The sequence below is a fragment of the Takifugu flavidus genome, chromosome 15 (genome assembly GCF_003711565.1).
Source record: "Takifugu flavidus isolate HTHZ2018 chromosome 15, ASM371156v2, whole genome shotgun sequence".
In the NCBI taxonomy this organism is placed as follows: domain Eukaryota; kingdom Metazoa; phylum Chordata; class Actinopteri; order Tetraodontiformes; family Tetraodontidae; genus Takifugu; species Takifugu flavidus.
The window spans coordinates 6348644-6372508 of record NC_079534.1 but is presented as its reverse complement, the minus strand read 5'-3'; the positions used below and the strand labels follow the sequence as shown (position 1 = coordinate 6372508).

The following is a 23865-nucleotide window of genomic DNA, read 5'->3' as shown; positions in this document are numbered from 1 at the left end:
GAATAATTTTGACTGTATTCCATAGCAGGTTTCAAGTTCATATTTATTTATTTCTCTCAACATAACCCATGTGACAATCAGAAATACAGTACTTTCCCCCCATCTTCAAACATCTTTTTTTCCGCTTTTCTTTTCTTTTTTTAAGTACAGAAAACAAGAGAACACTCAGTGCAATTCGACAGAGGACTCTGACAGTGCGGTGCTCTCTCTACCTTTTCACAGTGCACGTTTATACACACAAAAAAGATTGTACATCATCATTATTACATTTCCAACCAGCACCCACTGACACCATGGATGGGGCAAAGTGAATGTCTGAAAACAATCATTTATATAGATTCAGCTTGCATACAGTGTAGCACACACTCCCTCTCTTTCACACACTCTCTCTCTCTCTCTCTCTCATACACACACATACACAATGCCCTCCCCTCTTTCACACAGACACATGCACTCAGTCTCACCCACGCTGTCCCAGAGGGATCGCTGTCACATTACTCAAAACTAAAACATGACTACTGCACTTGCACTCCACTCTTGAGGGGCTAACCTCTTTGTCAGACCCGTACTATTTTGGCAATATCAATGATGCATTTTAATGTGCTAAAGATAACCAATTATATATATTATATCTATAAGCAGGAGGCTGAGGTAGTGGGAGAGAGCTGGGGGAGAGGAATATGTACTGAAAGTTATCAGCCTGATTAAATGCAGTGGTTTATGATGGGTAGTGCAGTTACGGTAATTTACTTAAAAGATTTTTTGTTGTTTTTCTCTGTTTAGTTTTTAACAATGCCTCGAGCCTTCGTAGGCTTTTGTGCGACCCCTGTCTGCTTGACTGGGTAGAGCTGAGCTGTTGCCATGTTGTACCGTAGGTCCTTAAATGGTTCGATATCTGGAATGGTTGCCAGCCAATTCGATTAGAAATGTTGTCAGGGACAACCAATTGTAGATGAGCGTCCTGAGACTTTATCTCTTTGCCCGATAGATTAAAACTAGCATGGCGCAGCTACCTTTTACCTTGTCAAAAAATATATAATATACAAGCATAATCTTGGTAGATACCTCCTAAGCAGGTGCATATGGCTATTATAATCTGCAGTGAATTAAGAAATGTCCTAAAAGCTCAGGTGTTGATTGTACAGGCTGGTCATTGGCATCAAGTATCTACACTATATCATGGGGCGTGCAGTGTGCGTGGCACTGGCACTCACCAGCTATTGCCACCAACCTCATTTTAGAGAACCAACTGTCTAGAGTGCAACCTCACCCGTTGCTTGCTTTTGACAGGCTTTGGTTGGTTTGTGAAAATGACACTGTTAATATTGTGTGTTCTAATTGACTAACCCCCCCCCGAATCCACACTCGTTGTGTAGCTGAGCATACAGCAAAACATTTCACGCTTTCGCCATCCATTATGACATCCCAGCCAACACGCTTACCAATAAAACAAGTAAACCTTTTCAAAAGGCTTCGACATAGTGATTACACTGCTACACTGCGGAAGCAAGCTCTTTTTTTTTTCTGTCATTCGTTGTACATTTCCGAGCATACTAGACCGGGCGTGGAGGCCACTGGAATCTAAAGCACGTCGACGTTAACTCCTAAACTTGGTATATATTGTACGAGTGAAAATGTTAAGTACATCTAGACATAATTACATAGTCCATTCAAGTGCTTATGAGCACAACAATTTGGGCATAAGAAAATTATGCTACTACGGTACAAGTCTTAATAGATTATGCTTTCAAATGTAAAATAACCAAAAAAAAAAGATAAAAAGAAACATTAGATTACATCTACATCTACTATATATGATTTAAGCTGCTTTTAATTGCCATCTCATTTAGAAAATATCTATTCATCAAATATCTATTCTACTCATTATATTACAAGAATCCAATCACAGGAAATAGAAAAATATCAAATATCACCAGTGATGATAAGAAAACATGACGACCTGAAAGAGTGGAGATATTGCTATGGTAACCACCGTTGACATCAGCAAGTACTGCCCCCTAGTGCTCTTAGCGGGTGTTCTGATACCCCTGATGTTGCAGGGAAGAATCAGCACAACACAGTGGAATGTGGGAATGTGGGTAATTGGGGGATGAAATGGGGGGGAGGTGTAAGTGTGTCATCATAGTCAGATGGCTGTGTCCCAGAACACAGTTGTCTGCGTAGGGTAGGGTGGAGGACGGATCTTTTTGGCCCCATTGTTTTTCGCCCAGCTGGGAAGGGCTGATAAATTGTCTTGCTTGCACTGATTCCGATCTTGGTGCCTCTCCTCACTCCTGTCTGATGGTGAAGGCCTTTCGAGCAGTTTCTGAAGGTGTGGATGTTGTCTGGAGCGAATCTCCATGCAGAGGGTGCGTTTTCTCTCGATCTGTTCCAGCATAGTTGTGTCTCCACACATCCATGGCATTTGCGGCATCTGACGGCCAGAGACAAGATGTCAGTACAAGAGAGTTTCGCTAACATTAGTTAGTTTCGCTAACTTGCTGCCTAACATTATTAGATGTTGGCACCACAGTCCTGATTTGTTCCATACCTGACTCTGCTGTGTCTCTGCTGCTTTTCTTTGTGGTGTTCCCATCGGGGAGGGATTAGCAGGCAGGGAAGGTGAGCGGCCATACTTAGGTGCTGCAAAGGGAGGACAAATTACAGTGTTTAAAGTGCACACCCATTTTAATGCTTTCTACCATATCAGTAATCTCTGCGTCTATGCTCCAGACTCACCACTGCCTGTTCCCATTGTCATTGGCGGGCTTCCAGATGTTCTCCCATGATGAGTAGGTGTTGTTGTGGATGAATGCTGCCCCGACACAGCGTGGCCATTCCTCTCTTGTGCTTTTGATTGGTCCAGGCTGTGATTGGCTCTGTTGTCTCGTCTGGGCGTGCCGTCTAATCGGTAACCCCGGTCTTTATTGTCACACTTATATTCCGACGGGCTCTTTGTGCTCTTGACATCGTAGTGATGCTGGTCTGAGCCATTCAGACTTCTGTCTTTGCTGTCTCGCCTGGTTTCCAGTCCAGTTCTCTGATCCTTACCCTCCTGCTTGGGTAGCAGGGGAGGAGGAAGATCTCCATTGTGGCAGCTCCGATCTCTTCCCTCAAGCTTTGATTCTGTGTTGTATCCAGCTCTGTCCTTGCTGTTGCTGCTTCTGCATATTTCTTGTCGGGGAAGGATCTCAGGTGGCTGGTCTATTCTTCCTTCATGTCTATGCTCTATGTCATTCCTAACTCTCTCTTTGCTATCCTGGCGGGGCAACAGATCAAGACGGTGGTCCTTGTTTTCATGCCTGTATTCTGCCCCGTTTCTGACCCTGTCTTTACTGTCTTGTCGGGGCAGAAGCTCAGGTGGCTTGTCTCTGCTTTCGTGCTTTGAGTCCATGCCATTTCTGGTCTTTTCCTTACTATCCTGTCTTGGTAACAGCTCGGGGGGATGATCTAGCAGTCTCTCTCTGCTTTCATGTCTACAATCTGCACCGTTTCTTGTCCTTTCCTTGCTGTCTTGTCTTGGTAGCAGCTCAGGTGGGTGATCTATCAGTCTTTCCCTGTCTTTGCTATCCTGTCTCAGCAAAGGGTCCATCACTGGCCCCGTGTTCCGATCTTTGCTGTCTCTCCTTGCCATCAGGTCACCGTTGCTGCACCCTCTGTCCTTAGAGTCTCTTCTCAATGGCAAAGGCTCTGCGCTGTTGTAACTTTGGTCCCTGCTATCCCTACGAACATGTGGTGCTTCTACATTGCTACCAGTGCGATCTTTACTGTTACGCCGGTGGGGCAGTGGTTCCACATTGCTGCTGCCTCGTTCTTTGTCCTTTTCTTTGTCTCTGTCTTTGTCTCTCTCTTTCCGGTGCGAGGAGTCTTTGCTGTGACGATCCTTCGACTCACGTTTGGACTCCTTGCTGTGACTGTGCCGCTCCTTCCCTTCTCGCCTGGACTCGCTGTGAGACTTGCTTTTGGACTCTGCTGCAAAACGTAAATCAAGCAACATTCAATACTGCTACAGTTGACTATATACTGCATTGAAAAAATCCATTATGCCAAAGTAAAGCTAAAACTATTGAACTATTTAAGCTCACTGTAACATTTCAACCTATCAAAGAGATGAGCTATTTCACTGATAATTCTGTTTTTCTGTGGTTCTTATTGTATCACAAATCATCTGTAGTACACCCACTTTGTCGCTAGGTGTCGCTCAACAGCCATTGACGCAGTGCACTAAATAGGACTGTGGTTCAATATAGTGCACTATGGTGTTTTTATAGTCAGTTTATTAAAAGATAGACATTTTGAGTTAATATTTATGGAGTTTATGTGTTAAGATTATTTTAGGATTATAATGGTGCAACCTACTGTATGTGTGCATGATGTTCACAGAATCACTGCACAAATACTACTACTACTACTACTACTACTACTACTACTACTACTACTACTACTACTACTACTACTACCACTACCAATACTACTACTGCTACTACTACTACTGATGATAATAATATAATTCATGTGCATGACTGACTTCCATGTTTTTTCTTTTGCGCAGCTTTAATAGGGGCTTTGCCTTCCATGTATCAACATTGTGTGTGTACGTGTGCGTGTGTGTGTTTGTGTGTGTGCCAACCAGTTGGTAAGTGGGTCAGAGTAGCTGTTGCTGCCTCAGAAGGGAAGAAAAGAAATTAACCTCCATTCATCCTGTGCTCATTACAGCATGTGTTACTGCAGCCAGTCTCAGACACAGCATGAGAGCCCTTTAGCATCATGCTGTGGAAAAGTGCTAAAATAGCAGCCCAGTACTGCCCACCCCTTGATATATAGACAACAAATGCAAGCAGTTTGATGTAAACACTGTCAATGAAGGAACTAAACAATTATATTGTAACATGATTTGAATCAGTAAATCCCACAGTTTGCCTCACGGAGATCTCTTAGATAGATTGATGTGCTCGTCCCGGAAGTGAAAGTAGCATCATTATTTCTCTCAGCCTCCACTGATGTCTGCCCAGCTGCCACCGCTACCTGATTGGCTTAATCATAACTCAAGTGTGAGCTGATTGGACAGGAAAAACATCAAAAAGCTCGGATCTGTTGTAGATGTGAGTTTAGAGCTGTGGAAGTTCCGCATCAGGAGCTCATTGCTCCACTCAACACCGCTGTGCCCTGAGCTGTGATTGGCTGCATTACCCACAGACAGAGAATCTGCAAATAACAATCTCAGAATTCCTCCTCACTGCACTGTTGCTATGTTGTAGTTGCTATGAGCATCGAATAAGTATGAATGTGTGTAGCTGTTTAAGATGTATGTGCAAAAAGTACTTGGTGGAACTATTTCTGACCATCAAAATCTTTTATAACTTCCAGCTACGGTTTCAAAAAGGGTGTAATTCTGAATCTATATGTCAAATATAGGACATTAAAGGACATTATATTATTCCATTCATCATATTTTTTTCATAAAATAATACTTGACAAAATTGATCTTATCCTGTTAATAAATTACACTGTTAATGCATTTTACGTATGTTTATGCCTGCAGTCATTACTCTTTTATTACATAAAAAAGACTTGTGCCTTTATGTAATCATGTTAATGTGACATGCAGTTTTAAACTAATTATTATCAGTTACAAGCAAATCTTTTTTTCCTTTTCAGTCATAGTGGCCAAACCTAGAGTGTGGCGAGTGATCTGTATTTAAGCATGATGTTTACATATTTAAAAGTAATACTGCCTGGTGGCCTAATGCCATGAGTAGGTTTGAAGGCCCTGCTGTCTGCTTTTTTCATAATCCCCTCAGATTAGATCATATGATCTCCATCAGACTTGGCTCGCTGAACCTAGATTATACAAATGGAAGGTTGTGGAATGCCACAGTCACCCTGAGCGGTGTGGTGGAAGCAATACTTTCTGTAGGTACTTGTGAATCTCATAAACAAGAAATTAAAAACACTGTTGAACACACATTAAAATGTACCCGCATTTGACTCACTTTCTCCAGGCTCTTTAGATTTTCGGCCACTCGAGTTTTTCTTCAGCATGTTCCTGCCGGTGGTGAACAGGTTGGTCAGCTCGTCTAACGGGCTGGTGGGCGTCCGCGAACGGGCCGTTGACACGTTCTGCATAGAGCCGTGGAGACGGCCAGCGCCGTCTTGGGGCGGCGAGCCTTTCCCGTGAGGGGTGGCAGAGGCGCTACGGGGCAGCCCCCCTGGGAATGGCATCGGGGTGTCATAGGGGGGCGTCCGCATGAGGCTGAGAGGGGTGAGACAGCGTCCCATGCTGACCGGCGAAGGGCAAGCGGAGTGACTGCGCTGATATGAGGACGAGGAGGATTTGTAGAGGGTGCAAGGAAGAGGAGGCGCCGAGGAGCGTCCAGACACAGTCAGGGTTGGAGTGGCGGTGAGCTCCCTACGAAGGTGTGCAGAGGGAGGTGGCTCAGCGGAGGATGTTGGAGATTTGCTGTAGGACTGATTCTCAAGCATGGGCAGTTTGGTTACATCTAGAGGAGTGAGGGGGGACTCATCTGAATTAGGGGAGCACTGAGCTGGCGCTGGTGGAAAGACCAGCAGAGGAGGTCGGTGAGTGAGCAAATTGGGAAAGGGCGCGGGGATGTCACAGAGGGGAATGTTTCGAGGGGTGGAGCAGCGGCTGAGGGGTTCGGGGTCGTAGGGTGCAGGGGTGGGGCATGCTGAGCGACATCCCACGGGGTCGGTGCGGTACTCCATATCATCAAGAGCTGGGTACTTCATCTCCTCATACACAGACTCTCCTGGCTCCTCATCCTCACTCTTCAAGGGTTCTCGTGAGCCCACATCAATCCCCCCCATCTCTATGTAGACAGGCTCATCTTCACAGTCGTCAGTGGGGCTCTCGTCGCTCTGGGGCGACGCGTTCAGTTCGCTGGGGGATACGACACGGTGGAGGTGCTTGGAAGGACAAATCGCACCGCTTCCGTGACTTTTGATGTACGACTCGTCGAAGGAAACGCTGAGCTGCGTGTTGGGGTTTCTTTTGGGTTTGGGTGGCGGCACCCTCCTGCAATCCTCGCTGCATCCTTGAGCTGTTAAAACACAGAGAAGAAGTCTTACCCACAAATTCGCCTAATCATAATTAAGCACCTGATACCTGCAAAAAAAAACAAAACCCCCCCTCTAATTTCCGGACCGTCTGTGATTCAAAGCTGCAACGCTGCAGCCACACCTACCGCAATTTTGTGGGTCAGCTGTAGGTCAACTCACAAAGCTGCGAGCAAAATCTTGAATCAGATATGTGGGAATATTTGTGGCATATGCATGTTTCTAGGTCACGTATACAGCAGTGGAGCAGTATGTGAGTATAGTATCTGGGTCACACACTTCTTTTATATTGTAGTGACGTAGCATTGCAGTGTGAATCTCTTCTGATGCGGTGCAGAGAGGTTTGTACAGTATTCATGGTTACTAATTATGTTACTGTTGTACTTCACAGCTCAAGCAGAGCAGATGGCAATACAACTAACATCGGTGCGCGCGATGTATTCAGATATTTTTTATTGGAAAGGCCTTTTGCCTCACAGGCGAGCTACAATAACTGTCAGAAAGACGCGGACTGTGTCAGAAAACGTTCAAACTGCAGATTTTACACATTTAATAATTCAGATAGCAGATGGCCCAGACACATGCATCTTCCCGTAACTGTATGACTCACTACCGTCACGAGGCGCACGCACACATGCAAGCGTACGCGTGCTGCACATTCAGAGAGCGAGAGCGAGAAATTAGGACAGCTATCTATGCATTTTATATCTTATAAGGTATTCATCTTCACAGGAAATACTACTATGTGTGGGTGTCCGATTGAAGGCAGCAAAGAGCTGTTGGCTTGTGCTCTGAAATTCAATAGAAAGAAATCAAAGACATCCTGTGGATGGAGTCATTGTTTTATTGTTCAGACATTTTTGTCATCATCCGTTGATGATGCTAATTTTGTCACAAACGGACAATTTTTAAAAAAAAAAGAATTTGTGGCTATTAGATAGAGCAGAATTCCTGTGGGTTTAATTAAAATGGAATTATTCAGGCCTGTGCACACAGAAATGTGTTCCTGATTTGAATAATCACCAGATCATTATGTTATTACACTGATGTGTAGCTAGAGTGGGTTTACGTCTCTGTTTCCACTCTGATGACGATGAAGCCAACATTCCGAACATCTCTTCTTCTCCAACTCTCCTTTCCTATCCATCGCTCCCTCCTGTCCCCCTCCCCCTGTAGCGGATGTGTTTACCCACAACCCCCTCTCCTCCTGGGGAAAACAAATCTAGGTCAATCGCTCCTCCTGAATGAATTCTACACTGACAGGCTCCTCCCCTTCCCGCTACAACGCTAGCTACAGTGCACGCAACCCTTCCCTCATCCAGGGACACCCCCACACTCTGACTCTGATTGGCTCGCACACGTCAGACTGTAGCATCTCTCGAATCCCATTGGCTCGAGGTGCTCGGCCATTCCGCGATTGGCTGGGATGTAGGGGGTCTTGTTTCTGTGGGATGGTTGCCGTGGTGCCCAGGAAGATCTGTGTGCACGGAGATCCCCACCAATCTGAGCCAGGCTGGATGACTCCCAAACGATGTGTCTGATTGGTAACAGAGTCAAATCTTTCTGCAGCCTTTTTCTTTTTTTTTCTGCTTCAGAGCCACAATACCTCTTTTTTTAAAATGCTCAGTGCAGGTACCTACACCAATATTTCTGATAACTGTTTAAACTGTTTTATAACATCATGTAGGGCTCTGTATGATTGATGGAGAATGTCATTCTGGACTCATTAAATCAAATTTTTTTTGAAAATTCAGCTGATTTACCAATTTGATTTTAATAATGACCACAAAAACATGTACTGATTAAATAATTGATTTGAGAAAATCCACTGAAACAAATGTAGATTCATTATCATGGATCTCAATCTAAGCATCTCTGTCACATAGTGAAAGAAGTATCCCCTTCAGCTAAAACTGAACGCATTCAAAGTCTCAGTTTTGATTGCTGCTTTATATACATATATATATATATGTAAAAAACATGTGATCATGAATTCAATTTCTTGGTCCAACGTGAGCATAATTAATCCTAAGCTAATTATTTTCTAAGCACTGACTCCTGACTGAGGTACAATGAATATCTAGATGTAGGAAAAGCAATGTCGGGGAGGTCACAACAGCTATTTATAGTGCGGCCGTTCAGTGTGAAGTGCCACCACCACTCACCATCACATCTGTCCCCACGGCAGGTGGACATGGGACTGTGGTCCACTGCCTCAGACGACATGCTCAGCTTGGTGGCCGGGTCCCTCCTGGGCTTGGGCGGGGGTTGTTTCCTAGAGGTCGGGCTCCCCACTTCCTCGTCTCCTCCACCCCCGCTGTTGCCACCACCACCCACAGAGTGGAGGGACTGGGAGCGTACAGAGAAGGCCTGGCCACAGGCGAGGGCCTGCGGGAGGGGTATGGGCATGCGTTCCTGGGGTTCGGGCATGGTAATGGACCCTATGCGCAAGTGCTTTCCCTCAGTTGCTATGTCCTCCCCCGTCCTAAAGCGGAAATAGGAAAGACATGGGGCAAGATAAGATGACAAGGTACCGCAATATATAATGAACACAATAAATCTTGATTATCATTAAACAAAACATTGAGCATATGCTTGACATAATCCCTCTGGTAGTGTCATAGGACTGACAACATTAAGAGATCTTTTACAATGCTCCTTTTGTCAGTTGTTCTCTCAACCAACAGGTTAACGCTAAAGAAAAACAGTTTTTCTTTCTGGCCACAGCATTGATTTGCGTTTAACCCCGATGGGACTGACAATGATCACACCAGCACATACATGATTACAGCTTGGAAGCGCCCCAGTCTGTTTACAGTCAATCCTTGTAAATGGATGATTGGCCATGAATTGAGTGTTAATGACATCTGAGTGGTGTGTGTGGTGGCAGGGAAGGGGAGGGGCTCTAAGCATGTGTGCGTGTGAGTGTGTGTGGGTGCATTGCAAATGAGGTAGCGATGTGATTGTGTTTGCGGGACAAAAGACGTGACAGGTCTGCAGAGTAAACACAGATATCTGATCTGTGCTGCTCACCTGCTGATGCGCTTTCAGATTGGACTGGGCTTCATGACAGAGATTTGTTTAAACAAATGGCATGAAACCGGATGAATTTGCATGCGTTTCTTCCCAAATCGCTCTCTAGTGTAAGCCTATGTGTGCGTGTGTGTTTTCTGCTGTCTGTGACTTTGCTGACTACCCTCCCTCCAGCCCAGCTGCTGAACAGAAGGTGCATGGTGGGGTGGGTTCATTGGTTAAGGGCTTAACTTTGCCTAGCAACATGGTACCCATAGAAACCAGACACAAAACCAGCTGCCAGCACCAAACAATAATAAAGTGCACGTGCGTATCACCAGCCTTTTATTCAGATGTAAATAGCAACACTGTATTACAGTAATTACAGGAATCCTACTCAACCATGGGGGCATTGTAGTTTTAATTTCTTTTTAATTTTGGTGGTTAAAGTAAATATCGAGTAACAGGTTTAAACATGGAAACTTCAATGTTTGAGTGAAATTTCAGCTTAACAGTAAAATGTGCAGTAGAATCTAGGCACAAGTGTCAGAAGGGCAGAATTAGAAGCCTCTGCCTAGCCTATGTTTTGGGTGTGTCATCGGGAACCCATGTGGACGGTTGGGTCACTGTGACTCGAGTGGCGGTGACAGGATTATTTATAGGACATTTGCCCAGTGATCGGCTGGAGGACAGACCACCAGGTGCACTGTGAGCAGTTGGGATGGATCTGGCATGAAACAGGAAAAGAATGTGTCTGTTTATGTCCGTCTGATTGGAAGATAATGTGCACGGTAGAGCAGAACGAATGCAAAATACAATTTGCATGCATATGTAAATATAGTATATGTAAATGTGGGTGTGTTGATTGTGGTGGTGTGGTGGATGGGGGTGGGGGTGGAGCTGCACGCTAGAGTACGTCTGTGTGCAGCAATTGTGTGTGTGTGTGTGTGTTAATAACTTGCTGATGAAATACAATCAAAGAAACCCAGAGTTGGATAGCAGCAGGCAGGAAGGCCCGCCTCATTCAAACCTAACGCGCTGATCTGATTGGCCTGCGGTTGTTCCAGCTGTCACTAGGCAGAACACATCTCCTGCAACTCAGCTCGCACTTAATCTCTCCCTCTAACAGGTCTCCCCCACTCCATCACCGCCACACTCTTAAACATATTTGCTCTAACAAGCACTCTTGCTTCTCAACATAACTCATTTAAGCCATTCGCTCATCCTCCTTTCCCCCCCGGTAACGTGATCTCATTTCTTCCCCTGTTTCACAAAGCACGCGTGTATTCGCCCACTCGTGCGTTTTTCTGAACACAAGTCCTCTCGTTCCATCTCACCTCCATCATTAAGAGGAAAAATGGGTCGTCTCATTGACCTATATAGGCCTCATGAAAAATCCAGTTATTTTTTAGACTTATCCTCCTGTGTATAAATATTTCAGTCATGGCAACAGCTGATATGCTGTAGAAAGAGAGCAAGACAGTAGTTGCTAGCGACCCAACATACTGTAGCGCTACATCAGCCTACTAATGAGGGTGGTGCAGCTTTGCTGGCAACTGTTAAAAGGTGGTCCAAGATAGACTGAGGTGGTGCTAATTTTAGAACTCTCAACGTCTTTTTGATGCCTCTAGCAGAAAGTTGAAGTCTAAGTCATCTTTGATCGTGCAAGTGAAGAACAGCTATTTTGGAATTCCCAGGCAAAAGCAGCCACAAAGGACTGCGTGTGAATACTTCCCTTCTTAACATCGGTCAAGTCAGTTGCACAAACACACTCAATTCTAAACTGCTGTGCTCATTTTTGAGTACTCTCCTGTGGATGTAGCAATTATTTATATTCTAATCATTTTGGTAGATACAAAAATAAATCTCTAATACTCAACAAGTTACCTTTATGTTGCCTTGAACTGCACTCTAAATTGATCTTTTTGTGGGCTTGTGTGACTCGAAGCATGTGGTCTACCCCACAACACAAGAACGCCTCATCCATGCGTTCATCTAGTTCACAAACTCCACGCCGTGGTGTTACTCTGTACAGTTTTGTCGGGGTACAGTTTTTGTGCATCAGGACACGTGACGTAATCTTGGGCCAGTTATGTATGATTCTCAATTCACCAGTTTCCGTTGTCATTCCGGACTCGGAAAATGGAGCAGCGCTGACCTCCATTCAGGAACAAGTCCCAAATCAGTCTAAAAGTGAAAAATTAATTAACAAGGGGTGCACCAGTCTACATTTGCCTTCCCCAAAATATGGCAACCAGCCATTGCCACGGGGACCCTCTAACCACTTGTCCCACTTCTCTTCCACCTCGTCCTGTAGGGAACCCTGTGATGTCCCGGAGTTGGTCCAAAAACTGCAGGTTCATTCACTTCAGGCTACTAAAGTCGGACTATCCCAGAGTCACCATTTGTTCAATATGTCTGATTAAATTCTTTACCTCTTTATGGCTTCCTCCTTTTTTCTCTTTTTGTCGTTTTTCTCTTGCAGGAATAGTCTGTTTCTCTCATTCCTGGCGTGGTCCAAGTTCTGAGCTACCAGGCCATTGTAAGCTCTCAGCCCGTTTTCCTCAACATACTGGAAAAAACGGAGCGTTTCCTCTTCTTTGGAGCTCATCATTCTTCAAGTGTTTCCACAGCATTCTAAAAGAAACCAACCAAACAAACACAAACAGCATGTTAGTAAGTATCCTTTTTTACCACATGTGCACAAATATCATGTTTTGTGATGTGGGCCTTCACAAATATTCATCATGTGCACCTCTGTAAACGCAACACATTCCTAGAGGTATTGCGACATCTTTGTTTATTGAGAACTGCACACACACACACACACACACACACACACACACACACACACACACTCATGTGAACATATAAATGTGCTAAGGCTCCAGGGAGCTATCGTTCAACTTCACAACCCCACCTTTCAGCATTTTACTATCCTAACCGGCCGTGACTCGGTACGACGTCTTCTCGGTTCCACGGATGTGGGGGCCTCCGCTTCCTGAGCGAGTGTCTGAATGAAACCGACACACCGGACTTTCATCTTGTGTTGTTTTGTGATATGTTGTGCGAGGCGCTGGGCTTGGAAGGGGAAAAAAACACTGCACTCGTGGGACCGCCGAGATTAACAGAAGCAATCCTGTTAGGCTGTGATGTTTGCTTTTGCATATATGCGCTATAGATCCGCCAACCAATCTCGAGTAAAATCCTCAGCACAATCACTCACAGCAACATTAGAAAGCATTAAAAAAGTTTTTTTTTTTTGAGGGATACACACAGTTGCACCTCACACTTCTGCTGTGATTGTGAGGATGCATGTGTAATATGCATGCCCGTGCCGCATGGCATATGCCACAGCACATGCAACATTTCAGAAGCCTGATTTCAGAGAAGACAGCGCGTGAATTTATGTAGGTCAGTGTTCTCAGATCAGCCTAAGACTTCATGCGTGTTTACGTGTTAGCGATGCAATGAGTGTGAGTGGGCAAAGGGAGGGGCGTGTGTATATGTTTGTGTGTAGGGAGGCAAGGGCAGCAAGTGGGGTGAGGGGAGTGGGTGCTTGCCAGATGGAGAGTGCAGGGCCAACTGCTAGACCGGCCATTGTCTGACCATTTTCACCATCTCCCTGTCTGTCTATCAGCGAGTCCAGCGTGCAGCTGAGGTCATTGGGTTTATCTGCCAATTCCACTTGCCGCTACATGCTCCCGACGCCGCTTAGTATAGGTTTTACTAGCATAAGGAAAAAACTGATAAGAGCCAAGTGAACAGACAGATTTGCCATCTAGGAGCGGCGTTCCGGGGCACGTAATTCTGATGTCAAGTCGTGTGGAAGTTTCTTTGCTCCCCCCCTCCCTGAAAAATCACATCTTATCACTTAAGCGCAGGCATGGCCAGAGATTTGAAACTGTACAAACTGAGCAAATCTTGGCTTCCGAAGAGAAAAGAGGTGCACCAGAACCATGTGTAATTTGGAAAGGCACAGTTCAAACACTGTTTGCGCTGAATTAAGCCAGCCTGCATAATCCCTATAAGCCAGCAGCAGCACTGTGCACCAGAATCAGCTTGTTTATCACACTGTTTTTATCGAGCCTGCTCTTCGCGCTGGCTTGTCCTCGCACAACTCATCGCTGTAAAATGCAATTCTTATTTATTAATCTCCGCAAAACCTGTCCAGTGAGGAAACCAATTTAATTTTTCACTCAGCTTTTATTTCCCCGTCTCTGTTTTAATCCCCCACTGCCGGCATTTTGTCTCTTTTAGTCCCATCTCATCTCCTGTTGTCCCGTTTGCCTGAGTTCACCAGGCAGGCTGCAACAGTTGCAACAGCAAAGGTGCAATCCGCCTCCAAAATAAAAGAAATTAGCCGACCACGTCTGTTTTCAGGCTACCACGTCAGAGCAGAGGGGCGGCATGGATGTTCTTAAGGTGCAGTGTCAAAAAGATTGTAAGGTCGGTTGTGGGGTGACCAAAAAACCACAGCCACATATGCATGCACGGGTGCACACACACACACACACACACACTGCACTGCTCTTGCGAAGAACCTCGTAAACATAATACATCTCATGGTCTCTTGCTTATTGTCTAAACTTGATATTTGATGACAAAAATAACAAACACAAATAACATCGTGAAATAGTTCTTTGCAGTGTGGGATGTCTAAGACTCTCACTTTGCTCAAACGGACGCACTCTTTGCAAAGATCCCTGTTTAACTCATTCCCACACAACTGAAGAACTGAAGACGGTAAAAGGTTATCCTGTAAGACAAACACACACGAGGTGGCTGTGATTTGGATGCATACTTACAAAGGGGCTGTGTCCCTGCTTGTTCCTGGACAGATGTGTCTTCTCTCTTCCCCTGACCCGTCCTCCGGTGCACGTTAGTGAACTCTGACCTTTGCTGGGCCACCGGTGCGCTATTCCAGTTAAATCCACATAGGCGTGCTTCCATTGTACGGTCCAAACGGTTGGCTCGTTACAGGCAGTCCCTGTCCCACAGGATAAGGCAGGTACTGGAGGGGAGGAAGGCCATCGAATGTCCAGTCGCCAGCTCTCTCCCCTGGACACCAAAAGGAGACACGACCCCTCCGCACCGGTTGGTACCGAATTCCAATCCAGCTGCCGGCGTCACCGCTCCGCACATCTGCACACGCTACATGTGAGAGGTGAACGCCGGCTCAGCAACAGACCGCACCCAGAGGTTTGACACAAACCCAAACGTGCATGCACTCACGTGAAGCTGCCCCCTCCGGATCAGGCTGCAGACGCAGAACTCGCAGTGTTTGTTTTCTTCCCAGAATCTCCGTCTCTCCGTTTTTTCTGTGCAGAAGGACAAAACCGCCTCACCGCTGGGAGGACTCCTCATGCGCGGCACCCTGAAGGTTGCGACCGAGCAGAGTTGGAGCGGAGCGCGGTCTCAGTCATGACGTTGCCGGCCGGCTTCCTCCGTCCTCCTCGTGCACGCAGATCTGTACAGTCTGTCTGCGCCGGAGCAGATGACGCCGGGCTTCCCGGCTATAGATCACAAGAAGAACACGCCCACCACCTACTGTAGTCACCTTTGCTTAGGGCATCAGCTCTCCCTGGCTTCGTTTCTCCCTACTTTTCTCGTTCCCTCACTAGTTCTTCTTCAACTCATCTTGATTTACTCTCATCACTCCTCTCATGTGTTCTGTTATTTGTTGTCTTGTCTCCGGTGTCTCATGTGTCTCCCTCATGCAGCTGTACTGTAACTGAGCCGGGTTGTTTTTCTGCTTCAGTACCATGGAGAGCTCTCTCTCTCTCTCTCTCTCGCTCTATCTCTCTCTCTCTCTCTCTCTCTCTCTCTCTCTCTCTCTCTCTCGCTCTCTCTCTCTCGTCTGTCTATCTGCCTCTCTCTCTCCCCCTGTCAGAGGGTAAAGCGGGGGCGGTGAGTGGGTGGGCACTCTCATCGGGGGCCAAGTGGAAAAATCAGAAAGGCAGGAAGGGGAGGGGGGGGCTGACTGGGAGGAGTCACCAGGTTGCCAGGGTGTGACCTCATTAGCTGCAACCTCCTTTTCCCCCCGCAACCACTGCACCCCCCCCACCACACCACCACCACCACCACTACCCCTGCCCCCGCCCACCGCTTGTAAACAAGACCAGGAAACAGAACCACTTGCAGTGAAGACATCACATTGCTCTCTCAGCTGCCTTCATTACATGTACAGTAGTCAAAACAAATGAAAAAAGACAAAGAAAAGCCTTCAAATCACACACAAAAAAGGAGAAACTCACACACACACACACACACACACACACAGGCTGAGCATGATGCAAGAGTGGGATGTGTTTGTGTTCCCAAAACAAAAAAACCCCAAACAAACAAGAAAAACGGGGTGAAAGCAAGGACGGAGTTGAGCGCGAGTTGTATTTTCGTTTGTTGTTGAGAGGGTGCTGCTGATGATTCCCCATCTGGGGGAGCAAGTGTGTGTTCCTGCAGGTCTGTGTTGGTGAGCTGGGAGTGCTGGGTGTACTGCACGGAGCAGCGGCTGAGGGAGGATGAGCGAGGCGGGCGGGGAGGGGGTGGGGAAGTGGCGGGTGGCGTGGCTGGGTCTGCTTGGATGGATTAACACCGACGACACAAAAGGATTGGGAGGCAGAGATCTGTTGTTTTCATCAACCCTTCCCTCCATATAAACCTGCCCCCACCCTCCTGGTCACTGGTCTGAGTGGTAAGTCAGAGGTACCGAAATCAGTTATCACAAACATGTGGTGAGACGGGAGGTGGGGGGGTGGGATGGGGGAGGGGGGATGTTGAAAACAAGGGTTGGAGCCAAAAAGAGCAACTAGTGTGGCATTCAGCAGGATCGGGGACGAACCGCTGGGGCATTAATCATCACAGCAGGCTGTTGGGGTGGGGGCGAAGACAGGGGGATGACAGAACACCACGTTTGTGATCTCACTGACACAAATGGCCTGTCAAAAAGGTGCATTCCCCCCTTTTTACGCTTTTTGTCAAGGCACGTGGTCGATTGGGTTCGTACAAAGCGAGCCGCTCCAACCAGCCCCTCGCGCACACGCACGCACGCACAAAGGCTGACCTCTGTGTGCGGCCCGCGTGAGCAAGCTCAAAGAAAGAGTTTAGATCCCATCAGAGTTCACCGAGCACAGACAGTGAGGGAATCTCAGAGGTTAAACAAATTTTCCACCTATGTGCACAGCAGCACTTTGTTTGGCGAACAGCGGAGGACACTCCCACAGGGATGGACGGGTGTGTGTGTGTGTGTGTGTGTGTGTGTGTGTGTGTGTGTGTGTGTGTGTGTGGGAAGGGGGGGGGGGGGGTGAAAGAAGATTAAAAAGCTAAAGATGCACGGAAGTGTGTGAAAAGCAGACGGGAGCCACCTGTGAGGTGCATGAATACATTAAGATCAGCCCCTGGAGTGAATGTGATGGTGTGTGTGTGTGTGTGTGTGTGTGTGTGTGTGTGTGGGGGGGGGTTAATAACCAAAACTTTTGTTGTATCAGAGTGCACCATGGGAAAAGATACTGCTCCACTAAAAATGTTTGTTTTGCTCAATTCCAGGACCAAAAGGTCAACAGCATTAGGCAACAGGTGACGTCAGCAACTCTAATGCATTATTGTCAACACAGTAGCCGACTGATATCACCGCGTCTGGCATGGAGACACCTATGTTCTTGTTCCTGCAATATGTGACAGTAATGACCATTCAGAAACGCTGAGTGATGTGGCGATCCCCTGCTAGCCCCTTCGCTCATGCGTGTAATGATGTGGTATCGATCCACTGCTGTAACAGGCTAATGAAGAGTCTATAAAAACCATTACACCAATCAATTAACTGTCACAGAGGAGAGGGGGGCATTATGAATGGAGCAAGGGCTTTTATGAAAGGGGGTTTAGGCTGCAGGCCACGCTCTGACTCTGGCTGCGGAGGCTCAGAGACGGGTTCCACGTGTTGTTTCCTCCCTGGTTGTGCAGTTCAGATGAGGGAAGGGATGGAGGTGCTGGCTGGACACATAGTGAGGACGGTGGCGCTGAATATGTCAGCGTCTCATTAAAGATGCAGCCTGCCTTTACTTCTACTCCTCACATCCTCCACCCTGGGGAAATGGAGCATGAGCTTCCTGGTCCCATCAGACGTGTGCAGGCAGATGACCACTCCCTGCTCGCATGCACGTTTGTGGTGTTTTCTCCATGGAAATCTCCATTTAAGGATTTTTTGTTGTTGTTGTTGAACTTTTAATACCCTGGTTTTTGTGCCGTTCTCCTACTGAGCTACACAACGTGCGGTTATGTGAACTTTTTAGTACTCATTTATCACATCCTGGCTCCTCCAGGGATGTCAGGCTGAGGCGAGTCTCTAACAAACACTTGCTGTTACACCAAGACAGAGAGGTGAAAATAGGAAAACACAATCTTCGATGCAGGCAGCTGGGGGCTCCTGCAGTATCTTTGGGTGTTTAACCCCCTAAGCCCCCATAATCCCCAGTTTAAAGGGACACAACTGATGGGCTAAAGCCCTCAGAGATCATTGACTTACCACCATAAAATGACAGAAATGAGGATCTTTCTACCAGATTGATTTAGCAGTGTTGACCTTCTACACTGGAAGTTCAAAGGCCATTAAAGCCTCAACTATGATACCCTTCTGATGTAGCACCCAAAGGTCAGCGCGTGTATCCACATGTGTGTATCATCCGAGTACAAAACCTGAAGCATGTTGCATGTGTACGTGTGTTGAATAGAACACATGTTTAAGGTGACTGATGAGTTGCTACAATAAAAAATATGCACATTGAGATCAATCAAGTTTAAATTTGAGTTTAAAGTAATGTTAAAAATGTTATACTCGCTGAACAAATGTCACTATCTCACGTTGTTCTGAGCTCTGTCGAAGTTCAAGCGAGAATTAGAAAGATGTCTCCATCTGCTGGCTAAATTATATATCGCAATAAAGACAGTTTTCTGCTTTTAATGAGGATAACTATTAAATACATTATTAAAAACGCCCTTTATAAAAGTAGTGTAATATTCTTCTTTAATAGAAGGAATATTGAACAGCTCCTGTCCCCCCTCCCAAAAAGAATATGCCACAATTTAAATTTCGCACTCAGAAGATGAAACGATCCACCAGGCACATGGAAATGGCCTGCAGTTTCGTGGTAATAGCAAGTTTGATGATCAAATAATATTTTAGCATCTAAGTTCTTGGATATGACCGCCCACCTAATGACTTGGAAATAAAAAAGCAATTGAAATATTGAAAGAGAACCCGGCAACACATCAACCTGGGCCTGTTCTTTAGTGTTTATGATTAGATGACGAGTCCCCCGTTTTCCAGGTGTGCTGATTCCTCCTGGTGTGGTTTCTCCTTCACCCCCCTCCCCCTGTCCATTATCTGACGTCAGTGTTTTCACCTGTGTCTAATTGTCTCTTCCCTCTTCCTCGTGTATTTAACCCTCTGGGAGTCTTTAAGTACTCAATTTCCTGTAGCGGATGGATTTTCTTTGTAATGGACTTTCCACATTTAAAACCTCAAAAGAAGGTTTTTGCCTTGTTTTAAGTGGGACTGCAGTTACTTCTGTTCCTGTTGTCTTCTGATGGACCCTGGGTGATTTCTTATGTGAGCTCAGCTGGGATCCGTTTTTCTTTGTTTTCCACTCGGATCTTCCGCCTTCAACATCTGGTCTTTGTTTTCTCCCGAACGTTGAGGTCTTCGAATGGTAGGTGGCATGGGGGAGGAAAAGGACCGTCCTGCTGTCGGGAATCTTCTCCTAGACCTTCATCCTCTCATGGAGGGCTGAACAATAAGTCATTAAATCTGCTGAGGTACAATAACAGAATCTTTAGTTTGATTCATGCAGCAACAGAATGATGATGTTTCAGCAGCTGTCATCAAGCAAGCATATCATCTTATACAGCAAATCCTTTGGCTCTGTCATGTTGTCTACAGGGAGACTATGAGGTAAATGCTGCACCTATGATGCTTCCTTCAAATACATGTAAACTTTGTTTTTAAAGACATTTCTTTACATGTTGTTGTGAACTTTAAAGAGTGTCACCCTCCTGAGGGAAACCAAGGCCAAGTTAACTCCCTCTGACTTGCCAATGCAACAGGAAAAAATGGTTTCTGCATCTTTAAATGTCGGCGCAAGAAGAAACGTTGCTGTCAGGACTTCAGAATAGCTGCGACGCTATTTCTGTTGCGTTATGTGAAATATTTCTGAATGGATTTGCAAAAGCTCGGGCTCAGCTAACGACGTGAACATGATGAGAACATCCCTTTCCTGAGAAAAGACATGGGAGGATGTTGCCAAAAACAGAAAGAGGGAAGTTGGGGAATCGAATCATCTTTTATCACTGGACACTTAGTTGGTGGAAAAGTCGTAGGTGGACTTTTACACATCTAAAAGCACTTCATAATCCCTTTTGTTCTAAGCCATGCTCCAGCTGTCTTCCAGGCGCTGGTGAATGGCGCATTAAGTTCTATAAATTTTTAAGAAATGTATGATGACATCCTGATCTTTTGCCCAGATCCAGACACTCAAAGGAAACAGACTTGAGGCTCCACTCCTCTGTTCTCCAAGAAAGCGGTCCACAGATTTATTATTTAATCCTAAAATGCAATGTTTCATTTGCAAACCTTTTTTAGATTTAATCAAAGTTTTCTGACAGAATGGAGTCGAAGTTTTGCATGTATATTTGTGTGCTCTCCACGGGTTAGACATTTTTACAGTAGTTATTTTCATTTTAAGACATTGACAGAGGTATTGAGGCTTGATGCAATACAACATTATGTCCACAAGAGGGTAGTATTGAACACTAAATGAAGACCAGTAGACTTAATTGTTATATGACAAAACAACCTGTCAAATCTCGCTTTAGTTTGAGACAACTGCAAAGGATCGGGGGGGGAAAAAAACTATTTAATATTATTTTTGATAATCTGGTCTAATAATCTGGTGGACTGGTGTTAATTCTGGTATAAATTCTAATAGTAAACAGCTCTCCAATACCCTTTTACCCACAGTCCAAATAATTGTACAACAATCTTTTTAAATGCTATTTGGTCCTTAAATCTCGGCATTTTGTCCAGATGATCGTGATTATTTGGCCACAACTGTATTTATCTCACACTCTGAAAACTTGCCTACAAACGTTGCGCAGCAAAGATACTGACGACGGTTTTCATGAAAGATATGATCCATTAAAATCAAGCAGTGAGAAATCCTGCAGGCAGAATCTCTTGCACCTGCAACAGAAGTCGGGCATTCTGTTGCTGAGATTCTGATTCAGAGATGTGTCTTTAAAAATACGACACGCGCGCAGCCTACAATTTAAATATTTAGGACCAAATCTGCTCATCTGTGTCTCATTTGTGCAACTAAAGTTTTGGATCGGTTTGAACTAGGTGGTGTTACATGGGGGATATTATGCAGAGAGCTTCGTTCGGGGCACACACTGTTGCTGAAGTGAACAGAAAGGGAGGGAGAGTGCGCTTTGGAATCAGGCACGCAGACAGCCGACCACTGCAAAGTGTTGAACGTGGGACAGTCAGGCTCCAGCCCGCAGCGCTCTCTCTGTGCCCACCAGAAGAGCCCCCCAAAACCAGCGCGCACGACCGCCCCAGTCAATGATGTGAATGTCGGTGATGTTTAAACCCATCGTCGCTGCTTCAGTTGCTCTCCATATCCGCGCTCTTCCACAGTCCGGAGTAAGACCACGGTAGTCTGTCCGCCTCTACGATACCTGCTGTGAGATGCGGCAATGTCCCGAGGACTATCCCCACGCGTGAACTCTTATCGTGGCCCTCTTTGGATCCTGTCAGCGGCGATATTTGCGGCGAATGTGATCGAGGTGAACTCGTACAGCTGTCATGAGGTCAAGACCGCGTTCCAGCTGCGTCAGGTTGGGCCCCTGAGCCGCGTCCCGGAGACACCTCGCACAGGTGAGCGACCTTCCTCTGAGCACAAACGCGGTCTTCGCGGCTCGGCGGGCGCACTTTTAGATCATTCTTTAATATTGCGACGTTAGAACTTTTCTATATTTAACATTACAAGAAATTCCCACTGCTTCCAACTTGGCACTTTACGCACGCGAGCGCTCTCTAAAAAGGGAAGGAGGTGATGGCTACAGACTGTCTGCCTCCACTATCTGATATGGAGTCTCCCTGTATTAGCCCTCTCTCGCTTTTTAAAATATTTGTCATTTTCTTGACTCCATGTCAATATGACACATTCCGATTAAACTGAATAATCGGTATAATAAGAACCAGTATAGTATCTGGAGCTGATCTGGTCTGGTTTAAAGCATGATCCTTGTGATCACACGCCAGTTCAGTTCTTATCGCAGCCTGCTTTGAAAGAATAAAATATATGTATATTTTGCAAATGTCCCTTGGCTCAAAGCCTCGGAGCGCATTGGAAGCGCTGAGTCAGGGATTTTGTGATGGAACCAACTGAAGGTGAAGCAGACGGTTTCGTGTGATCAATCCCAGTATGGATGAGGCTCTAATCCTGTGGGGGGAAATGGGTGATTATCAATCTAAACGGCGATTTGCTAACACCAGCTCTTTGGGGCGGTGAGCTCATGATCTTCAGGAACCACTTTTTTTTTTTTTTTTTTTTTTTTAAGCAGGTTTATTTGAAAGCGGCTTTGAAGGTTTTTGCGGGAGGAAAACTCGCTTGTTAGTTTGTTTGTCATGTGTTCTGGAGATGAAATCCAGCGTGAGAGGGTTCAGGCTGGAGTTCAGCTACGTCTTCACTAGAAAATCAAGCTGCGGCTGTAGCGTAGGGGCTTCCTCGCACCTTGATCCTTCTCCTCTTGACTTTTTCCTCAGTATATTCTGGACAGCCCTGGGACCATCTCCACAGACCAGACTGCTTTCAGCAGTCATGTCACATGCAGGTTGGAGGCAGCTTAAGTATCACCCAGATAGCTGAGTGGGAAGCATACCAGGAGGTGCATCCAAACCACTTGATCTGTTTGTGTAGCGTGGCGTCTCTACTAGCAACAGAGGATTCTCGTGGCGGGCAGCAGCTAAACGTGGGTTTCTGAAGGCGACCACGTCTGAAATGAGGACTTTTGCCCTATTTCCTTTTTTCTGCCCTGCATCAGCGGCAGCTACATGGTAGCATCATCTGTGATTGTTAGACCCAAGAGGGAACTATGGGAGGCTTTAGTTCCCTTTAAGTGCTTTATTTTCTAGCTGTTGTTAGAACCAATGTTTGAGAAACGAGCGGCTGCATCAAGCTGCGAGGAGATGTTTGAGAGGTGACAACCGCTGCAGTCCCGTCGCCTCATCTCTGGTTCCTGCTTTATCTATTGCTGCGATTCACTTGTTTTGGGTCAGGAGTTTACTGGTCTTCAAAGGTGACCAAACACATGCGTGTGTGTGCGTGCGTGTGCATTTGCTTCTCAGCTTCAGTTCTCAGATCCAACGCCAACAAAAGCAACTCTTAAAATCTGAAGTGGCAAAAACTTCAGGTCTTTTAACCGACTGTTTGTTTTTTAGTGCACAGTGCTGCACTTCATTCATGGGGCTGAAGAGATCGCTGCCCCAGTGTCAGGAGCAGGACAGCCAGGAACCAAAGGGCCAACCAATTGGTTATGATCTCAAACGAAACAACCGCACCCTTTGATATCGTATTCAGTGCTTGTTTGCTTTTTACTTCTCAGAAGGAACGTCCGCAAAAAACTCCGCTAGCTTTGAGATAAAGCAGGTCACACCCACCCACACCTGGAAATCCACACTAAATTGAGGTTTTCTTATTTTGAGAGGTGTTTGAATGTATA

The 23865-nt window shown here is 45.9% G+C and overlaps 2 protein-coding genes across 4 annotated transcripts in view; one reads left to right on the top strand and one right to left on the bottom strand.

The window, feature by feature from the left end:
* Window positions 1–24: 24 nt before the first annotated feature.
* nyap2b (neuronal tyrosine-phosphorylated phosphoinositide-3-kinase adaptor 2b) lies at window positions 25–15869 on the bottom strand. Its single transcript, XM_057055999.1, has 8 exons — window positions 15325–15869; window positions 14898–15243; window positions 12525–12726; window positions 9243–9562; window positions 5994–7061; window positions 2740–3972; window positions 2552–2643; window positions 25–2434 (listed from the first exon to the last, which is right to left on the bottom strand). Exons 3-8 carry the CDS (start codon window positions 12701–12703, stop codon window positions 2147–2149), a joined length of 3180 nt encoding a protein of 1059 aa, XP_056911979.1. The 5' UTR covers window positions 12704–12726; window positions 14898–15243; window positions 15325–15869; the 3' UTR covers window positions 25–2146.
* Window positions 15870–19563: 3694 nt separating this feature from the next.
* LOC130538431 (glypican-5-like) overlaps window positions 19564–23865 on the top strand; it is a 68883-nt gene continuing 64581 nt past the window's right edge. The window contains exon 1 of one of the 3 annotated variants that reach the window (XM_057056002.1): window positions 19564–19793. Coding sequence is in view for 2 of the 3 variants with exons in the window: in XM_057056001.1 (XP_056911981.1) it covers window positions 21838–22018 (181 nt within the window). In the remaining variant the exon portion in view is untranslated. Of the gene's footprint in view, window positions 19794–21378; window positions 22019–23865 lie in introns of those variants that run through there. The other 2 variants (XM_057056001.1, XM_057056000.1) reach the window with 2 other exon arrangements.